Source organism: Lichenostomus cassidix, chromosome 10 (assembly GCF_008360975.1).
Source record: "Lichenostomus cassidix isolate B80296 chromosome 10, HeHo_3.0, whole genome shotgun sequence".
Classification (NCBI taxonomy): Eukaryota; Metazoa; Chordata; class Aves; order Passeriformes; family Meliphagidae; genus Lichenostomus; species Lichenostomus cassidix.
Window position 1 is genome coordinate 5,802,402 of NC_139491.1, and position 16,525 is coordinate 5,818,926.

The 16,525-nt window shown below is 45.2% G+C and overlaps 1 protein-coding gene across 5 annotated transcripts in view; it reads right to left on the reverse strand.

Moving 5' to 3' along the window:
- CHD2 (chromodomain helicase DNA binding protein 2) overlaps window positions 1-16,525 on the reverse strand; it is an 84,680-nt gene that overhangs the window by 37,333 nt on the left and 30,822 nt on the right. For 3 of the 5 annotated variants that reach the window (XM_085070394.1, XM_085070395.1, XM_085070393.1), the window contains 3 exons: window positions 16,352-16,485; window positions 3,149-3,356; window positions 367-453 (listed from right to left, as the gene is read on the reverse strand). In XM_085070394.1, coding sequence (XP_084926520.1) covers window positions 367-453; window positions 3,149-3,356; window positions 16,352-16,413 — 357 coding nt within the window. In that variant the 5' untranslated portion in view covers window positions 16,414-16,485. Of the gene's footprint in view, window positions 1-366; window positions 454-3,148; window positions 3,357-16,351; window positions 16,486-16,525 lie in introns of those variants that run through there. The other 2 variants (XM_085070396.1, XM_085070397.1) reach the window with 2 other exon arrangements.

Here is a 16,525-nt window from a genome sequence, read left to right on the forward strand (position 1 = left end):
TCTGGGAACTTTCCTTTATTCCTGGTTGGATTTGTGTTGCGGTTTTGGTTTTGTTCTGTTTTTTTCATTACACAGACTCCTCTCCAGGATGTTCCTACAGCAGAGCATGACTTGCATTATGCGCCATTGCAGCAATCAGATCAGTGCATGCAGATCTCAGCCCACGCAGTGTCCCACTCATTCCACAGGTCTCAGGCCAAGCGGATCCAACTGCAGGACTGGGACCTCAACCGTGAGCTCCAACATCCATGCACCAAGCTGGGATTCAGTGTTTACAAGGCAATGCAGATGAGACCTCCCTTTGCTCTTTGGATTTGGTTGGTTTTATATGTTCAGTAATCCCTCATCCTTTTTTTGTTTCCTTACCTCATCTTTTATATTAAATCGTGACGGTTCTTGTCTGCTTCGGTTTGACCTCCTAACCCCATAAACATCAGGATATTCTTCCCACATCTGCAAAATAAACAGACCATCAGAAGGCCTGCTTCACCCCAATTATTTCTGACAGTTTAGAGAAGTTTGATGGTGTTTTTTAAAAAATTCAACAGAAAACCATTAGGGAATTAGCAACCAGTAAATGCACATTTTAAAAAACTGGCTGAAAAATATTATTGTTATTTTGGGGTATTTGGCAACACTCTAAAGCAGCATGTGTTTATCTCAGTGTCATCTTTACAGTGGTCCACCTTTCCACCGAGGTACAATCACTCTCCAGCTCACTCAGGCTGAAGGACAGAGTGTTGAGGTAACCAGCCCTCTGCAGCACTGGTGCCAAAGGTATGTAGGCAACACCTTGGACATGGAATGAACAGACCCATCCCCTCAACAGGGCAATTCTCTGTCACTAACAGCTTCCAGCACAATTCCTTTCCATAGGGAAAGTCCCACCAGCTGCCTGGAGACACTGCCAGCTGCAGCTTCAAAGGTGAATTCTGTGGATGGCAAATGGAGCAAGATACCTTGTCCTATGGCAAGGCAAGGCGGTGGCCACTGGTTCCTTTCCCAAATGCACTGATAGGAACGTGGTTTGGCAGCACAGGACACATGGATGTGCAAAGGTGACTGCTAGGAATGGTTGTGCTCTTTGCTGTAAAATGAGGCCTTCACCAGTTTAATTCACTGTGTATAAGAGCATGCAATTGTTCTTGTGGATGGACAGGAGAAGGGGGAGACAAGAATGGATGCCCTGAGTGGGATGAACGCAGAGTTGTGTTGGTGACACACGACACAAGAGTAACGTGGCAGACACAAACCACCACCATGCCCCTCAAACTCCTACATCAGCAATTCCTCTCTCCCTCAGCAGAGCTTACCCTCTCAGTTCTCCTCATCTATTAATTTCCTTTTGATTCTCCCTCCTTCCAATCCTCAACTATCTCTGCAAGCCACTAGCAGGAAAAGAAAATCAAAATACACTGCCAGATGCAGCAGTGATTGGGATTGAGAGTGTGATGGACACAAGGCTGCAGCCCAGCAATTTTTCTGCCTCTGCTAAAAGAGTAATGGGATAAGGGACAGACTGTGATGGTGTATATCTTTTGGGTATGCACATACAGAGGTACATTCACATGAAAAAGTACATCAAAATGTTCCCCAAACCATTTGAAGAACTTGCCTATTCGTCTATTAAATGGCATAGGTTTTGAATATGGGAGCAACTTCCATGACAAATCTTAATAGCACCTAACAAAGATTAACCTCACCTTCATGGGTGTATCTAGACAAATACCAAATAAACAATAATATAATAATTAATTGCATTGGTTATTCAAGGGGAACAGGTATCAACACGCCTAGGTTAGACCTAGCTAAGGAAGACACCCATTAACAGAGAAATTAAGGAAGGGAGAGGCTTTCTTATTAGAGGGTGCCCTGACCTTTTCATGTTTCATCCATGCTAATTATCACCCTGTGTATGGATGCACTTCCTCACAGGATAATGTTAACATTTATTGTTGGGGATGTGCTCTTAGAATCTTTCAGAAGGAGAGAAAACTTCCTTTGGTGCCCACTTACCAACAATAAACCAGAAATTTTAATATGGTGTTACCACAACTGCCTTATCAACTCATCCTCCCTTGCCAGTCCGAACACTGGAGGATTTAGCCGCAACCTGAGCCAGCAGCCTGGAGCTTTTGTGAGAGGGAGAAGCTGGTAACAAAATACTTCACTTCGCCCTGGCAGGTCCATGGGGAGAGCAGGCTCAAAGCACTGTCCTTCCTCCTTATCCTTTACACACATAGCAACTTTCTCCAAAAAATCACTCTCAGGAGCAAGCTGTGCCCAGTGCAACCCACGGCTAAGAACAACAGGATGGTTACACACCACAAACAAACAAACAAACAAGCTGGCCTAACCAGAATTTTCTCTTTCCAAGTGAACTCAGTTCACTGAGTTCATGTCTCCAAATGTAATGTGGGCTCCTCTTTCTCACCTCACACTGCCCTGTGTTACTCAGGTGCCTCTATCACTCAGGTAAAGCAGGTACCTGAGGTGCAGCTTCTGCCCTGGGGGGTGCAGAGGGACACCATGTGCAGTAACACCCACAATCCCCTTTCCTGCTGGGCAGCAAGTGCAAGAGAATCCTGGCTATCTGAGAGGTATTGCTAGAGAGTAGCCCACTGTTCTGGACTTAATAAATAATTGAAGTTAAATAGCTTTTTCATTCTTCCTCTTTTCTTTCCCCTATACCTTTTTCAGAGGAAGAGTGATGTAAAAAAGCACAGAGTGGTTCAGACTTCAAGCCCTACACAAACCTTCTCCTGATTATTTATCACATGCAGAGGTTTTACTACTTCTGAGGGAGAGGAGAGGGAGGACACAGGAGTGGAAAGACAAAGGGAGAGGATGAAATGACAGGATCATGTGCTGATGACAGGCACCTGCCCCTCATTCACACCAGTCAGCCCCGTCACCTAGTGTCCCAAGGGTTGTTCCACAAACACAGCAGCTCCTGCTCACAAGGCTGACACCAGCAGGGCTCCAGCACACAAATCAAACAGCCTCTGGCAACACTGGAGGCCAGAGACTGTTTGATCCATGTGTAAAGTGGCCGGGAAGTTGGACACAGCTTCACTGAGGTCCTGCTGTCTGACCTTCCGTGGTGGGTACAGGAGTAAAGTGTCTGTGCAGAGCAGCAGGGCAATACCTTTTTAACATCTGCTATCCTTTCCTTCTTAGAGGCTGGTTTTTCTTTGGTTTCAGGAGGGGTCTGCTGGGATTTGGAACCCGTTGATTCACTTTCGGATTCAGACTGACTCTCAGAGGACTCGGAGCTGCTGTTTGACTCGCTGCCCTGCTCACTTTCAGACTGGCTTGCAGAGTCAGAGCCAGAGGCTTCTTCGGATGCCGAGTGACTAATGGTAGAGAAAGAAGAGGTTACATTTTAACTGCACTGACACAGCTTTGAAATACGCAGCGAGCAAACCTGAGACACATCCAAGCCACAACAGGCTTGGAAAAGCCTGAATGCAAGTGCGGACCCTGGAGTGGCATTTTGCAGCAGAGGCAATTCCTTCCCAGGACTGGCAATGAACACGGCTGAGAGTGCAGCCCCAAAAATCCCTGTCCAGGATCTCCTGCTCATCACCAGAACAAAAACAGTGGTGGAAGGTGAAGGGAAGCAGTAGTAGTATCAGCAGCACAGGTACTGCTGGGAGGATCTGGCTGTCTTGGAATGAGGAGGAGTAAGGTAGAGTGGGAGCTGGAGCATCCGGAGACATTCCTGCTGTATTAAATATAAGCAGTTGACTAGCATGGCTCTCCACTGCATCCTAGCGTGGCCAGTGGTTCAAAATAAATCTGACATCCATTTTCTGGCAGAGGCCAGCATCAAACACTATACCCCTAACACCATGAATGATATTAAACATAATGTTTCTTGCAAAAAGGATAAATTCAGCAACAGAGCAGAAGAAAGAAGCTTATTTGGGCTTGTGGCTGGGCAGCTCCTGTTTAAAGGATTACACCAGTGCCGTGCAGACTGCATTTCTCAAGCCAATAATGGGAGAGCAGAACACCAAATAGGTGTGTTTCCCTCTTTTTGTTTTTAGTATCTTTATATTCAAATGGATTAACACAGAGAACACCCCCTTAAATAAAGGCTCCTCAACAAAACAATGAGGGCCAAACTATTTTAGGTGGCCAAAACATCCAAATACCTTTGCCCGATCACTCCCAACGTCTGTTTTTTTCATTTAAAATCCAAAAAAGCAAACTGAAATCTCAGTACACCATATCATACATGTACAGGCAAGGCAGCATTCAAACCCCATCGTCACAAACAAAAATGCAGTGACAATGATGCTACGAACTTCTTGAACAAGGAGCATCCCTTTCCCAGTCAGCCAGTGTTTGTGATATTTAAGGCTTCACTTAGAACACTATGAAAGAAGAGTCAGGAAAACTTTGATGAGGGAACACAGATTTTTATTTTTTTTCCTACTGCTTGTACAAAAGTAAGAAAGTACATCACAGGTTTTGCTCTCAGGTTACACGATTCAATGAAGAAATAATAAAAAGTTAAAAAAAAAAAAAAAAAAAAGGAAATTAAAAAACCCAAAGCATGAGCACGTGTACATTTGCAGATTTACATCCGACTCCAGCAGAGGGATTGGCAGCCGGGGAGGCCCGGATGGAGCTGCGGCCTGTCCCGCTCCCGGCCAGGACAAGCCCCGGGCTGAGGGCGGGAAGCGGGCAGGGGGCAGCAGCACCCGCGCGCCCTCAGCCGCCGCCGCCATTTCGCAGCCGCCCCTCCGCCGCCATCTTGCGACCGCGGGGCTGTGCGCGGTGCGGGATGGAGGCGCCTGGCACCGCCCCGGGGAACGGGACGGCAGGGAGCCTGTGGGGACACTACGGAGCCCCTTCCGCAGGGAGCGGGGCAGCCATCAGCCGTGGCTGCTGTTTCACTGTCCCAGCCCGGTTTTGAGGGAATGGGGTCATTACATTGCTTCCTACAAGCAGGGCTGGAAATTCAAGTTGAACAACAGCCATTCCAGGCTGCCCAGTGCCTCCCGCCTGTCCTGTCCATGGATGGAGGTTATCCACGATAAACAAAGGTGCAGCTGCATGCACCGTGTCCCATGACACCCCTTGTTCTGCAGGCTCTACAACTGTACCCCCTTGTCCACCGCAGCCCTGTGCTGCCACAGCCATAACCTGTGGTGCTGCCACAGCCATAACCTGTGGTGGTGCCACACACCTAATCTGCGGTGTCACACCCGTAACCTCTGGTGGTGCCACATGGCTCCCGGCAATGGCACTCCAGCAGTTTAGGGGACAGATGGTGTCCGTGGGCAGGGCTCAGCAGGACACCATTTCCCTGGGCCTCCCCAAAGAGCGGGATCTGGAGGCATCCAAAGCTCTGCTGTCACGACAGAAAGTGGCAACATCAGGTTCTGCTTGAGGCATGTTGGCATCCTGTGTCCCACAGGGATGCACAGAAGAGGAAGACAGCTTTTCCTTCAATCAGATTTCTTAGCAATTGCTGGAAGGAATTTTAACAGCCCAAGCAAGACTGAGGCCAGACAGCTCTGACAGTATTTGTTTAGAGGCAGAACAGTAATTAGTGTCCTCCTCCCTCTCTGGAGCTCTTTGTTCCTCAAAGCCCTAAGCTTTATTTCAAGGACACAGGGACACAGGCTCTCTGCACATCAATAGCCATAATTCATGTGCTTTATCCACAACATAATCTGAACACTGTAATTCTTTTTTTCAGGCTGTGAACTGTGTCATCTGAAAAGAGGGTGACTTCTCTGGTGACAGGTATTTGCCTGCACACCTGCTTGCCCTACTAAGGAAAGAAACACAGATGCGAAGTGGTTATGTCCTTCTGAAGGCTGTTGCAATTAATTTATTTGTTTTTTTTAAATAAACAACCTGTTATTGAGGCAAAATATGTGTTTGTCTTCATATCTATGTTGATCAAATTAAAAATATAACTTAAAGGGATATTTCATTAAATAATCATTTCTAACTGTCACTGGAATAATCAGCATTTCTACCTGCCAACAGAGTATAATGTATTAGCAAGATTCGATGTCAAGTTAGGCCTGTACATACCTGGAGACCTAAGTCCTCTTTTCAGAAGTTATTTTTGGAATTTGTCCTGGTTTAATGCCTAATGCCTAAGTTAGCATCCAAACAAGACCTACTTTCAATTAAACTATAAGTGAGGGATAAGCTATAATTAATTGTCACAAAAATCACAATTCAACCAGACCACCCTCCTCCAAAAACACCCATGAACATCAAAGAAAGCAACAGATGGACCATTGGTAACTTCCTTGATGTGAGAAACTCCTAAAAAAAGTTGATATCTGCAAAGACTCAGCCAAATATATTCCTCTGGCTTCTAAGAAATACTTCAGGCTGTAAGTCTGTTTTAATTAAGAGCCTACTCCTGACTTCAGGGGCAATAAAACTAAATCATTCCTTACCGAGAAGGACATGTTCCTTCCAAGAAATAAGTAGCTGTACAGCAGCGATAAGACCTTTTACAGTCAGGCATCTGAGTTTAAAAGGCAATTACCACATGCCTGAAGCCTCCAGACTTTGCATTTAATATTTCACATGACTTCATTCTATAGAAGATCATCTTTGCAACCAGCAAATAATTTTATAAGCTCTCAGTAAGAACAAACAGTAGATATGTTTCCAGAAGGTGTAAGACAGCTGAAAAAATGACTCAAATACACATTTGTGAAACCAAGAACTGACCAGGGAATGGCTCTAACTGGGACCATTTTCCCCAGTGTTTAAAATGTGGCTTTCGAGGGACAGAACTTGAATTCAGACAGGGGAATAAAGGAGGATTAATAACTCAAGACCCTCCCACAAGCAATGCTCCTCCCAGCTTTAAGAACTGTTGTGAATGTTTTGAATCTAAACAAGTTTGAATCCGAATAGCAACATTCCACTGGGCTTCACAAGCTCTGCAGGGATTTGGCACCAGCTAAACCACCCTGTGACGGCTGGAGAAGGCCCTTGGCAGATTGTCCCATGGCTGGATAACATCAGGGGCTGGATAACATCAGGAACCGTTATATTTAGCCGTTGTGCATTGTTGGCCACAGCATCACGTGCGCTGTGGATAACTGACATCCAGGTGCACATCCACAGCTCACTGACACCGAAATGCCACAGGGAGGTGGCTGGGACACAGCCCCTCCCCACTGCCATCCCTCCTCACCCTGCAGCCCATGTTCCCAGCACTGATAACACACCTGAAAACCCAGAGAAACAGCAGGTCTCCACCAGCTTAAGCCAAGTCTGGACCAAGCCTTTACACTAACCAGAAGGACTGGAAAATAAACTGCACTTGGCAGTGCAGGCAAGTTGCAGAGTGGAAAAGTAATAGATCAGACTCAACGATCTCAGGGGTCTTTTCCAACCTAACAGATCCTGAGAAAGGGGTGAGCAGCCTGGCGGCAGCCACTGGGTTATTCCAGCCCCACACCCTGTCCCCACAGCCCCACAGGCCACAGCAGGATCCCAGACCAGGGGTGTCTGGCAGAGCCAACTCTACCTGAGAGAGGCTCCTGGACCCCCACAGCTCTTCAGCTCAGGCTGCCAGCTGCTCCCATCCATCAGCAGAACCAGCCTGAGATTTACTCCACAGCACAGAGCAGTGCAGTGGCTAGTGGCCAGTGCAGGCCACCAACTTAAAACAATTTAACAGGTCTGTCTTCCTGAAGTGACCTGCACAAACTGTGGGACACACAGGCATGGTGATAAACCACAGAAGGGGCAAACACACCAACTGAGATGAGGACTGTGCTGCTGTTAAACATTTCCTTTGGATAGCTGATCTACAAATGTGATGTTCCCTATAATGGAAAAACTATTTACAAAAGCATATAGTGACAGGACAAGGGGGAATGGTTTCAAACGGAAAGAGAATAGGTTTAGATTAGATATCAGGAAAAAATTCCTTAGTGTAAGGGTGCTGAGGGACTACCCAACTGTCACAGGTTGCCCAGAGAGGTTGTGAATGCTCCATTCCTCCCTTGGAAGTGTTCAAGAGCAGGTTGGATGGGACTCTGAGCAATCTGGTCTAGTTGAAGGTGTCCCTGCCTACAGCAGGCAAATTCAAATGAGGTGATCTTTGAGGTCCCTTCCAACCCAAATGGTTCTGTGTTTCTATATAAACTTATACGAAATGTCTACATGTATTGCAAATACAAACAAGTACCATCAGTGTTGATGTGTGCACTCATGTCACAGGGTAGCTGTAAAAAGGCACTAAAGCATGTTAAATTTAACCTTTAGGCTAAACAAGCCAGGGAGAGGAACACAAGATAGATACTAGCTATAGATCATTGGATAAAGAGGAGATAATATGGTACCACAGAACTTCACGGGATCTTATCCTTTGTTTTGGGTGGGGGAAAAAATGAGCAAATACCACAGTAATCATAGATAAGACCATACAGACAAAGCACATGGAGTGTGCAGGAGAGCCAAGTGAAGGACAGATTGTGACACTGAAAATAAACAAATTCATTCCTAGCTTTTTGAGTTTCCTTGATTTTATTCTGAAAGTCTACTAAAAAGTGATTGGTGCTTGCCTGTCTCCCAAGGCAAAGATTTTCTGAGTGAGAAGCCTTGAGAAGGGTCATTCAGTGAAAGAGCTTCTCCTAGTTTATTTCCTGCAGGGAAAAATAGAAATGGGGGAAAGGGAAGGAAGAAATATACTCCTGCTCCTCTATTCCCCATACCCCATGCATGGTTCTTTTAAACCCTGATCTGTCTCCGAGCAGAAACTTAAACTAGAATATCCTAAACACGACCAGGCTCCTCATACTGTTCAGGAGTCTCAAACAACTCTGAATACTCAAAATATGAGTATTTTGAGTACTGGACCAGCTTTCAAGGGGCACAAAAAAAACCCACTGTGTTTTTCCAGGTTGCTAACACATCCTTCAAAAAACAGAAAAATATTTCCCCAACCTCACTTTGTGAACAGCAACTTTTTTTTTCCCCCTTAAACTAGGCACGTGAGAAGTTCCAATTGAAAATCCACACTTCTCCCACCTGTGCCTGCAAACTTGGCTTGCAGGGCTGGGTGTTTATTACATTTACACAGCACTAAGCACAACTGGGCCATGGTGCTGCTGTACCAGCTGAGGGATTATGCATCCAGCAGGTATCTATCCAAAATACCCATCTGAACTAGGCTGTGAGGCTTTCCAGCCTATTCTAGCCACTGCTACTTACCCCAGCACAGGACTCCCAAATGCCAAAGGCAGAGCTAAATATATCCCTCGCTGCTCTGCTGCAGCTCAGCGAAGCACATTAGGCTATCCTGAATGATAAAGAGTTTCCAAAAGCTGGTGGGGTTTTTTTCTCCACTACAAAGACACTATGTTGTGCTTGCATAAGCAAGCAAAAGGAGCAATTCATTCATGATGGGGAGAGCTGGCTCTCTCACTCTCTGATCTTTAAGCCAGAGGCTGAAAATGCTTGGGATGTTTAGTGGGAAAAGAGGGAAAAAAAGAAAAAAACCAGTCAGAGGGACAAAAGGAGTCAAAACCTGTCTGCTTGATTAAGGAGCGCCATTGATAATCTCCAAGGCAGCATCCTTCCCTTGCCCTGCACAGAAAGGAGAGAACAATTGCAGTTCTCAAGGTTTGAAAAGGCCCGTCTCTCCCTCCCCGGGAGGCAGCGAAGCGTTTCCGGGCTCCGCATCCCACATCAGGGGGAGGACCCCGGCAGGCTCCTGGCAGCTCCCAGCACCTCCTCACCCCCAGGCAATGAGGAGCTGGAGGCCGGGGGTGCACACCTTCCTCAGGTGAGACAGCGGGCAGGGCTGTCCCTGTGCCCTCTGCTGTGCCGTGTCCTGCTGGGGACAGCCAGGCTGAAGCTCAGCATAAAGGGGACTCTGCACACAGGTGCATCCCACTGGCAAAGGATGTGAATGCACGAAGGGGACTGGAGCGTGCACACACAATTAGTGCAGAAAAGGTGGATGCTTTTTCTCCCTTAACATTTGCAAACTTCCTTTAAACCTCTCAGATTAAGGACATGCAGTGTATATGGAAATTTAGGGCCCAAACCCTATTAACAGGAACATGATGGTGCAAAAATTCTTTTCTGGTTCCATGTGACCTGCAGTTCAGAAAAATGGAGCCTGAACTGGCCTGAGGGGGTTATTCCAAGTGGCTCTTCAAAGCTGTTTTTAAACAAGAGATTTAAGGCTCATCAGTAAGCCTAAGTTTTACAGATAGCACATGGCTTTCCAAGCTCAACTGGTGACAACTCTGTAGTGAAGCACTGAGATTCCTCCCCATGAGAGAGATGCAAACGACTCCTATAATTAACGTATTAGCAATTCTATTAAGTCATTTATACCCAACAATAACACTTGCAAGAAACATAAATAGTTACAACACAGTTTTTTCCTAAGGAGCTGGGTGTTCTGAAGTCAGTGGATTTTTGACATTGCAACACCCTTGTTCATAGCTGGGGTAAAGGTTGGTGAGCAATGAAGTGTTCAGCATCCCACCCCATCCCGTCTGTGGAGCTTGGCAGACACTGCACTGAGCCCTGCCAAGATCAAACACCATGCCAGCACTTCCAGCACAATACCAGAAAGGAATCTGAGATCACTCTTACAAACTTTTTAATTTTTAACCCCTATTACTCAAGGCCAGAAAAGCACATGTAGTAAAGTGTAGGTTGTTTCAGCCCACAGGTAAATAAAAAGCAAGGTGGAGATCGAAAATTATAATTTAGCACCAGTGCTGCACAAGCCATAATGTAAAATGAGCCGCTGCACATTTGGAAAAACTCAGCACCATTTGTCTCTTTATATTTGAAAGATACTCCCTGCTCTAAGAAAAGGAGGCATTAACAGTGTGACAGACTTACAAAAACTTCACTGCAAGTCACTGGGGGTAAACTTTTCCTCTGGGCTTTTTTGCTTTCAAGGCTGCTTTACAGGATGTGAAGGTGGTTTACACACACACCAGCACCTACTGACATGGCATTTCAGCACATCTTTTAATAAAAGCACACCAGAAAGATTGATGCAAGACACCATGTCAGTAGAACAGCACATCCTTTGCTAGAAGGCTGCTTCTATCTAATTATGGTAATCCAGGCCATTCCCCTCCCCCCAGTGCTGTGCTGTTTGTATTTATTTTCCTTGAAGGAAAGTTGAGATAAAGCAGAACAGAAGCTTTCTCCAGCCATTATCAGCTCCTTCCTGCGCTGGATTTCAGCTAGGGGCAAGAAGAGATTTAGAACCCTTCTCCATCTCCAGAATTTAGCAGCCTAATTTAACGTTTCAATTTCTGCTGGGACCATTGTGTGCAACAAGAAACAAGATACAGTGGATACACACACCTCCAGGTTATGAATCAGGAGATGCAATTTCAGCATAAGCTGCCAAACCCAACCAAAGTAGGTCTACTTTGGCTGTCTTGAGTTCAAAAGCAGCCAGTCCACAGCATCAGAAGCTTCAGTTCAGTCCCTACACTCCTGCTCACAGTCCCAGGTACTTCACCTCATGGCCAGTCTGCATCTGCCACTGGTACCCTCACCTGCTCCTCTCAAAACCAGCACTGATAAACCTGATTTAAGAGACATGCCAATATGAAAAATCCTCAGAGATAAATTTGGCAGCTCAGTAACCTGCTAATGGTATGAGCAACTTCATGAGGGGTGAAACATGCAAACAAAGACAGGAACTGGTTAATCCCTACACTGAGTTGGAGAGATTAAAAGGAAACACTGGTGCCCTCCTGGCCCTCCTAAGCTACCAGTGGAGGTGCTTGTTTGAACACAGAAGCGAATGTGGTTATGGCAGGCACAGCCGGGATCTGCATTCTCAGAAATGCCACTGCTGAACCACTGAGGAAGTGGGGGAAGGTGCAGATAAGGGCAACTGTTGCCCTCAGAGTCCCACAGGTGAAACATCAACCCGACAGAAAAGGGAACAGGCTCTAATCTGCCATCCGAGCCACGTCACCTTCCCTTGGCTGAAGGCACTCCTGGAGCTGGGAACACACCTGAACACACGTGCACTCAGCCATGGCAACACCCCTGCCCCAGCACAGGCTGTGCCACACCAACAGGGGTACGGAATTACCCAGGTGAATAATGGGCTCTTCGTTCCCATTTCCAAATTTTTTATTCAGCAAAAGTCATGCATTTTAAAGGATCTATAAAATTTGATTAATTAGCTCAAGATGTTTAACTAAAAAAAGAACAATCCAGAAGACAATGAATTCCAGCTAAATGTAGCTTCTTGCAGTTGGTGAGCCCTTTTTATAGCACTGTATATACTGTATCCATCTCTGGCAGCAATCACAAAACACGGAACAGAGGAGTTGAAAGCCTCAGGATTGTGCATGCGTAATTAGATGAGACACTTCCTTCACGAGGGTAATGTGAAACAGAAGTAACAAAGCAAAACAAGAACAATCTCCTTTGTGCTGCACACAGATTACATCACGATTCATATGAACTCCTTGCACATTATTCCTTTTGTGTCCTGCACTGATCAAGCATTCTTCCTTTTCAATAAAAGGCTCCGGACAGTTTCACAAAGGGTTAAAGCTTAAAAAGGGAGGGGGGGGAAATTCTTATTGAAGAATGCAGCAGTGCAAATGAAACTGAAAGCCTCGGCACATGCACATGGCCACAACAGCTAAAAAAGAACCCGTCAGCTGGGTAAAATCTTGAAACCCATAGATTGAGGATTTTAACAAATGTGTTCAATGTTTCTACGAAGTGAAAAAAAATAAGAAAATCAATTGCAAAATGCACATTGAAAGCAAACAGTGAGTTTTGTTGATTTAAGGATACTGAAGGCTGTAACCCTACTTAAAAGCAGAAAAAAAGATAAATGTTTCAGGAGTACTGTGGCGTTCTACAATTCCTTTTGAAGTAACAAAAAGAAAAAAAAAAAAAAAAAAGAAAAAGAAAAAATCCGCATCAAAAATAGCCGTGGTTCTTTTCAAGTCCCGTCTCAAAATAGCTTGCACTATTAAAATAAAAAGCCCTTAAAATGCAAGAGCGGCGAGCCCACGCCCGGCAGCTGAGCGGAAGCGGGGGGAGGCAGCGGCAGCCGCTCGCTCCCGCTGCCGCTCCCGGGGGCCCGCGCGGCGCGCGCAGCCCGAGCGCAGCCAATGGCGGCGCGGCCGGCGCAGGGCGGCCTTTGAACCCCGCAGCCGCTTCCCGCGGCGCCCGAGCGGTGCGGCACAAAGAACAGCCATTTTGTGACAGCGCCGGCCGCCGCGGCCCTCCCGAGCCGCCCGCGCCCGCCCCACCGCTGCCCCACCGACAGCGAGGTGCCCCCTGCTCCCGGCGCCGGGCACGGCTGGCGGTTTGTGCTGAACGGGATCGCTTCCCTCCTCTCCCCCCCTCGCCAAACGCTGGTTCGTGTGTACCGACATCTCCATAAAATGGCTGCCACGTCAGGCGAGGGTGTTGTGCTGTGCAAAGCCCTGCGCTGGGAGGTGGCTGCTGAGCAAAAACACGCCATTTCAGAACTCGGAGCTCCAGCTCTGCACAGAGAACGGCCTGGAAGCCAACCCACCGCAACCCTTTTTACCCCAAAAAAAAGATGTTTTTTAATGCAGAGAAGCCCAAAGCTGGATACAGACACAACGGCTTGTCCAGCCCTGCAGGGTCTGCAGCTCAAACCGTTCCCATGCTGGTTATTTCAGAGGTGGGAGAGCAATGGCAACAGACACAGGCCAAAGGAAAGAAAAACAACGTATCCCACGCCTGATACTTGCTATCCCTGCAAAAGTCACTCCTGGGCTTCATGGGGGGCCCAGCACTTCCTACGAGGGCTGTACCTTCACACCACCTGCCCTTCAGACACGCAGCACAGAAGATGCTAGAAAACACACCAGATTGCATTCAATTATTCATGCAAGTACCAAACACACAGGTGGGGGTCAGCTGGAGCTGCAGCAGACCCAGAGCAAGTTGGGGAAAGTTGCATGAAATCACTCAGCTCCAAGTTCAATTTACTGCCAAAGCACAAAGGACAGGTGTTGCTGGGCACCTGGAAAGGCAGGAGTACAATCCTCAGCTTACTAACTGTGAAGAGTTAACACCATCACTCTCCCCAAGAATAATCACCTGCTTTGGGACAATCCTCAAGCACTTTTGTTTATTCAGCACAGGCCTTTGTACTTCCTTAGTAATGCAAAGGTGGGAGTCAATCCCTCAGTTAGGACACTACAGTGGTGTGCAAGAACTGTATTTTCTTCCACTCTAACACCCTTGTCCAGCACAGGTGGATGGCACTGGCCATATCCACCACCCAGAGCTCCCACCAGGACTGTGGAACTTCCATGTTCAGTTCCTTCCACGGATGGCAAGGTGGTTTCAGCAGCACGTGAAGTGCAGACACTGGTGCATTTCTGGGTTACAGTACAGCAACGTGGTGGCTTTACTTCCTAGAAATCATTTCCCCTACTTCAGGTCAACCTCAGGAAGTAAAGCCCATTTTATGACATTGAGCTGACTCACAGCTCACGAATAAGCTCAACAGGGTTCACTTACAAATATCCTGTGCTTGACTGTTCCCACACTTCAGGTGTGTTGGTGTCACACACAGCAGGTTTGAGAATAAAAAAAGATGTGAAGGAGGAGAAGGGTAACCTCACACAACAGGTGTTAAATGTAAATGGATCAATTATGATAAATAAGCTTTCAATGAAAACCCCAAACGCACAGGAGACACTATGCAAATCACATACCCCTAAGGACAAAACCCCCTGTGGGACTCCTGCTACATGGCTCAAATTTTAACTCCTATTCCTTTCCAGCACTGATAAAATACTTTCAATCTCCTCAACAAATTATGCCTATTGCTGCTCTTGTTAATAATCTCCATTTAAAAAAGCGTAAAAATGTATACAGACTGAATAATAAATAAATTTTATAAATGGTGACTTTTTACACAATATTTTGTGTGCAGCATTTACAGTAAAGAAAGCACAATACGAAAATCTGATGTATTTCTAAACTGCATTATTAGAAAAGCTCTGTGTAAATGCTACATGTAATGCCTCAACAATCCCTGAGGCTAATTTAGTTATTAATAATTTCAAATTATACAAACGTACCCATATCCATTTTAGAATTTAAAATCTGACTGCAATTTTAATATACCCAGAACACCATCCAAGTTTAAGCTAAAAGGTTACAGTAATTTGATAATATATATATTCCCACACTATTTCAAGTCATGTGCTTAAGGAAGGTTAAATACTGGACATTAAAAATACTATTCAAACACCTGAACATCACATAGAGCACATGTGATACAACAGACAGTTCAGAGTTCTTTTTTTATTAATGTTGGTTAAAAATGCAGGAAGACAACACCAGAGAAAAAGAAACAGGCCAAGATTCAATTGAAATTAACAAAATGCAAAACTCAATAATATTTACAATCTAGAAAACAAAAATGCATATAGTTTAATTTCCAATTTTTGGAAGAGCCGACCCTTTAAATACAAAATGAGCGATTTGGTAATTATACTTCTGTATTCCCAGCAAACAAACATTTTTAGTATTTCATGCTTTTCCCACATCAAGGTTAAGTTTATAAAAATCTGTAAAGAATCTCATTACTCGACAGAAGTAAATAAAAATACTCTGAGCAAAAATACATTAAACAAAACAAGCAAAGCATTTCGTGCCTCTTGTTCACAGTCCCAGTGTATATTTTATAATACAAAATGCCATCACCAGCAGGACAAAGTCTGGTTAAATTGTATAAAAATATTCTAAAATACCTCAACAGAATCAAAGTTCCCCAAGCTCAAATAAAAATTTGAAGTAAGAGGTATCTGACAAACAGGCACTTTCCAGTTTATATTTTAAAATAAGCTTTTTTTCATTCATGTAACTTTTTCTTGTGCCTATTTACTATAATTTACTACTACACCAGGCTTCTGTATGGCCCTCAGTTAAAGTTTAGACTTCTGAGATTCTTCAAAGAAAAATTTGCCTTGTATGTAAAATGGTGCAATGCAGCAATGGCTAAACCGACAAGGTCATTTTTCACAGCACAAAAAACCTAAAAACTGAAATTCAAAAGCTGGAAAAACATCATACAGGGGCAAGGGCTGCCCTGAATAAAGGTACAGTACCTTTTGCCTAGGACATGGGCCCTTAAGTCACAACACAACTTTCAGAAATTGCTACCAAAAAAAATTAGGGTGTGGCATGCTAACAATCTCAAGGTCATTTCTTAAAAAGGAAGCAAAATCAGTAAAATGTTTTCTATTAAGCACTGACAGTAACCCAAGGCTGTCAAAGTAAACAGGGTATTCACAGGTTTTACAAAAAAAAAAAAAAAAAGAAAGTTGATAGGTCATACCTCGATGCATTGCTGTGGACTGAACCCTCCTCTCCTTGGCTTTTGTCCTTATTTCTCATCATCTTTTTATTCTTAAATATTAAAAGGGGGTCAGGGGTGTCTGTTTGCTTTGAAGTCCTGTGCCCAGGTATTTACTGTCAAAAGTTGAAAGAAAGGTAAGGTCCCAGTTCGTTT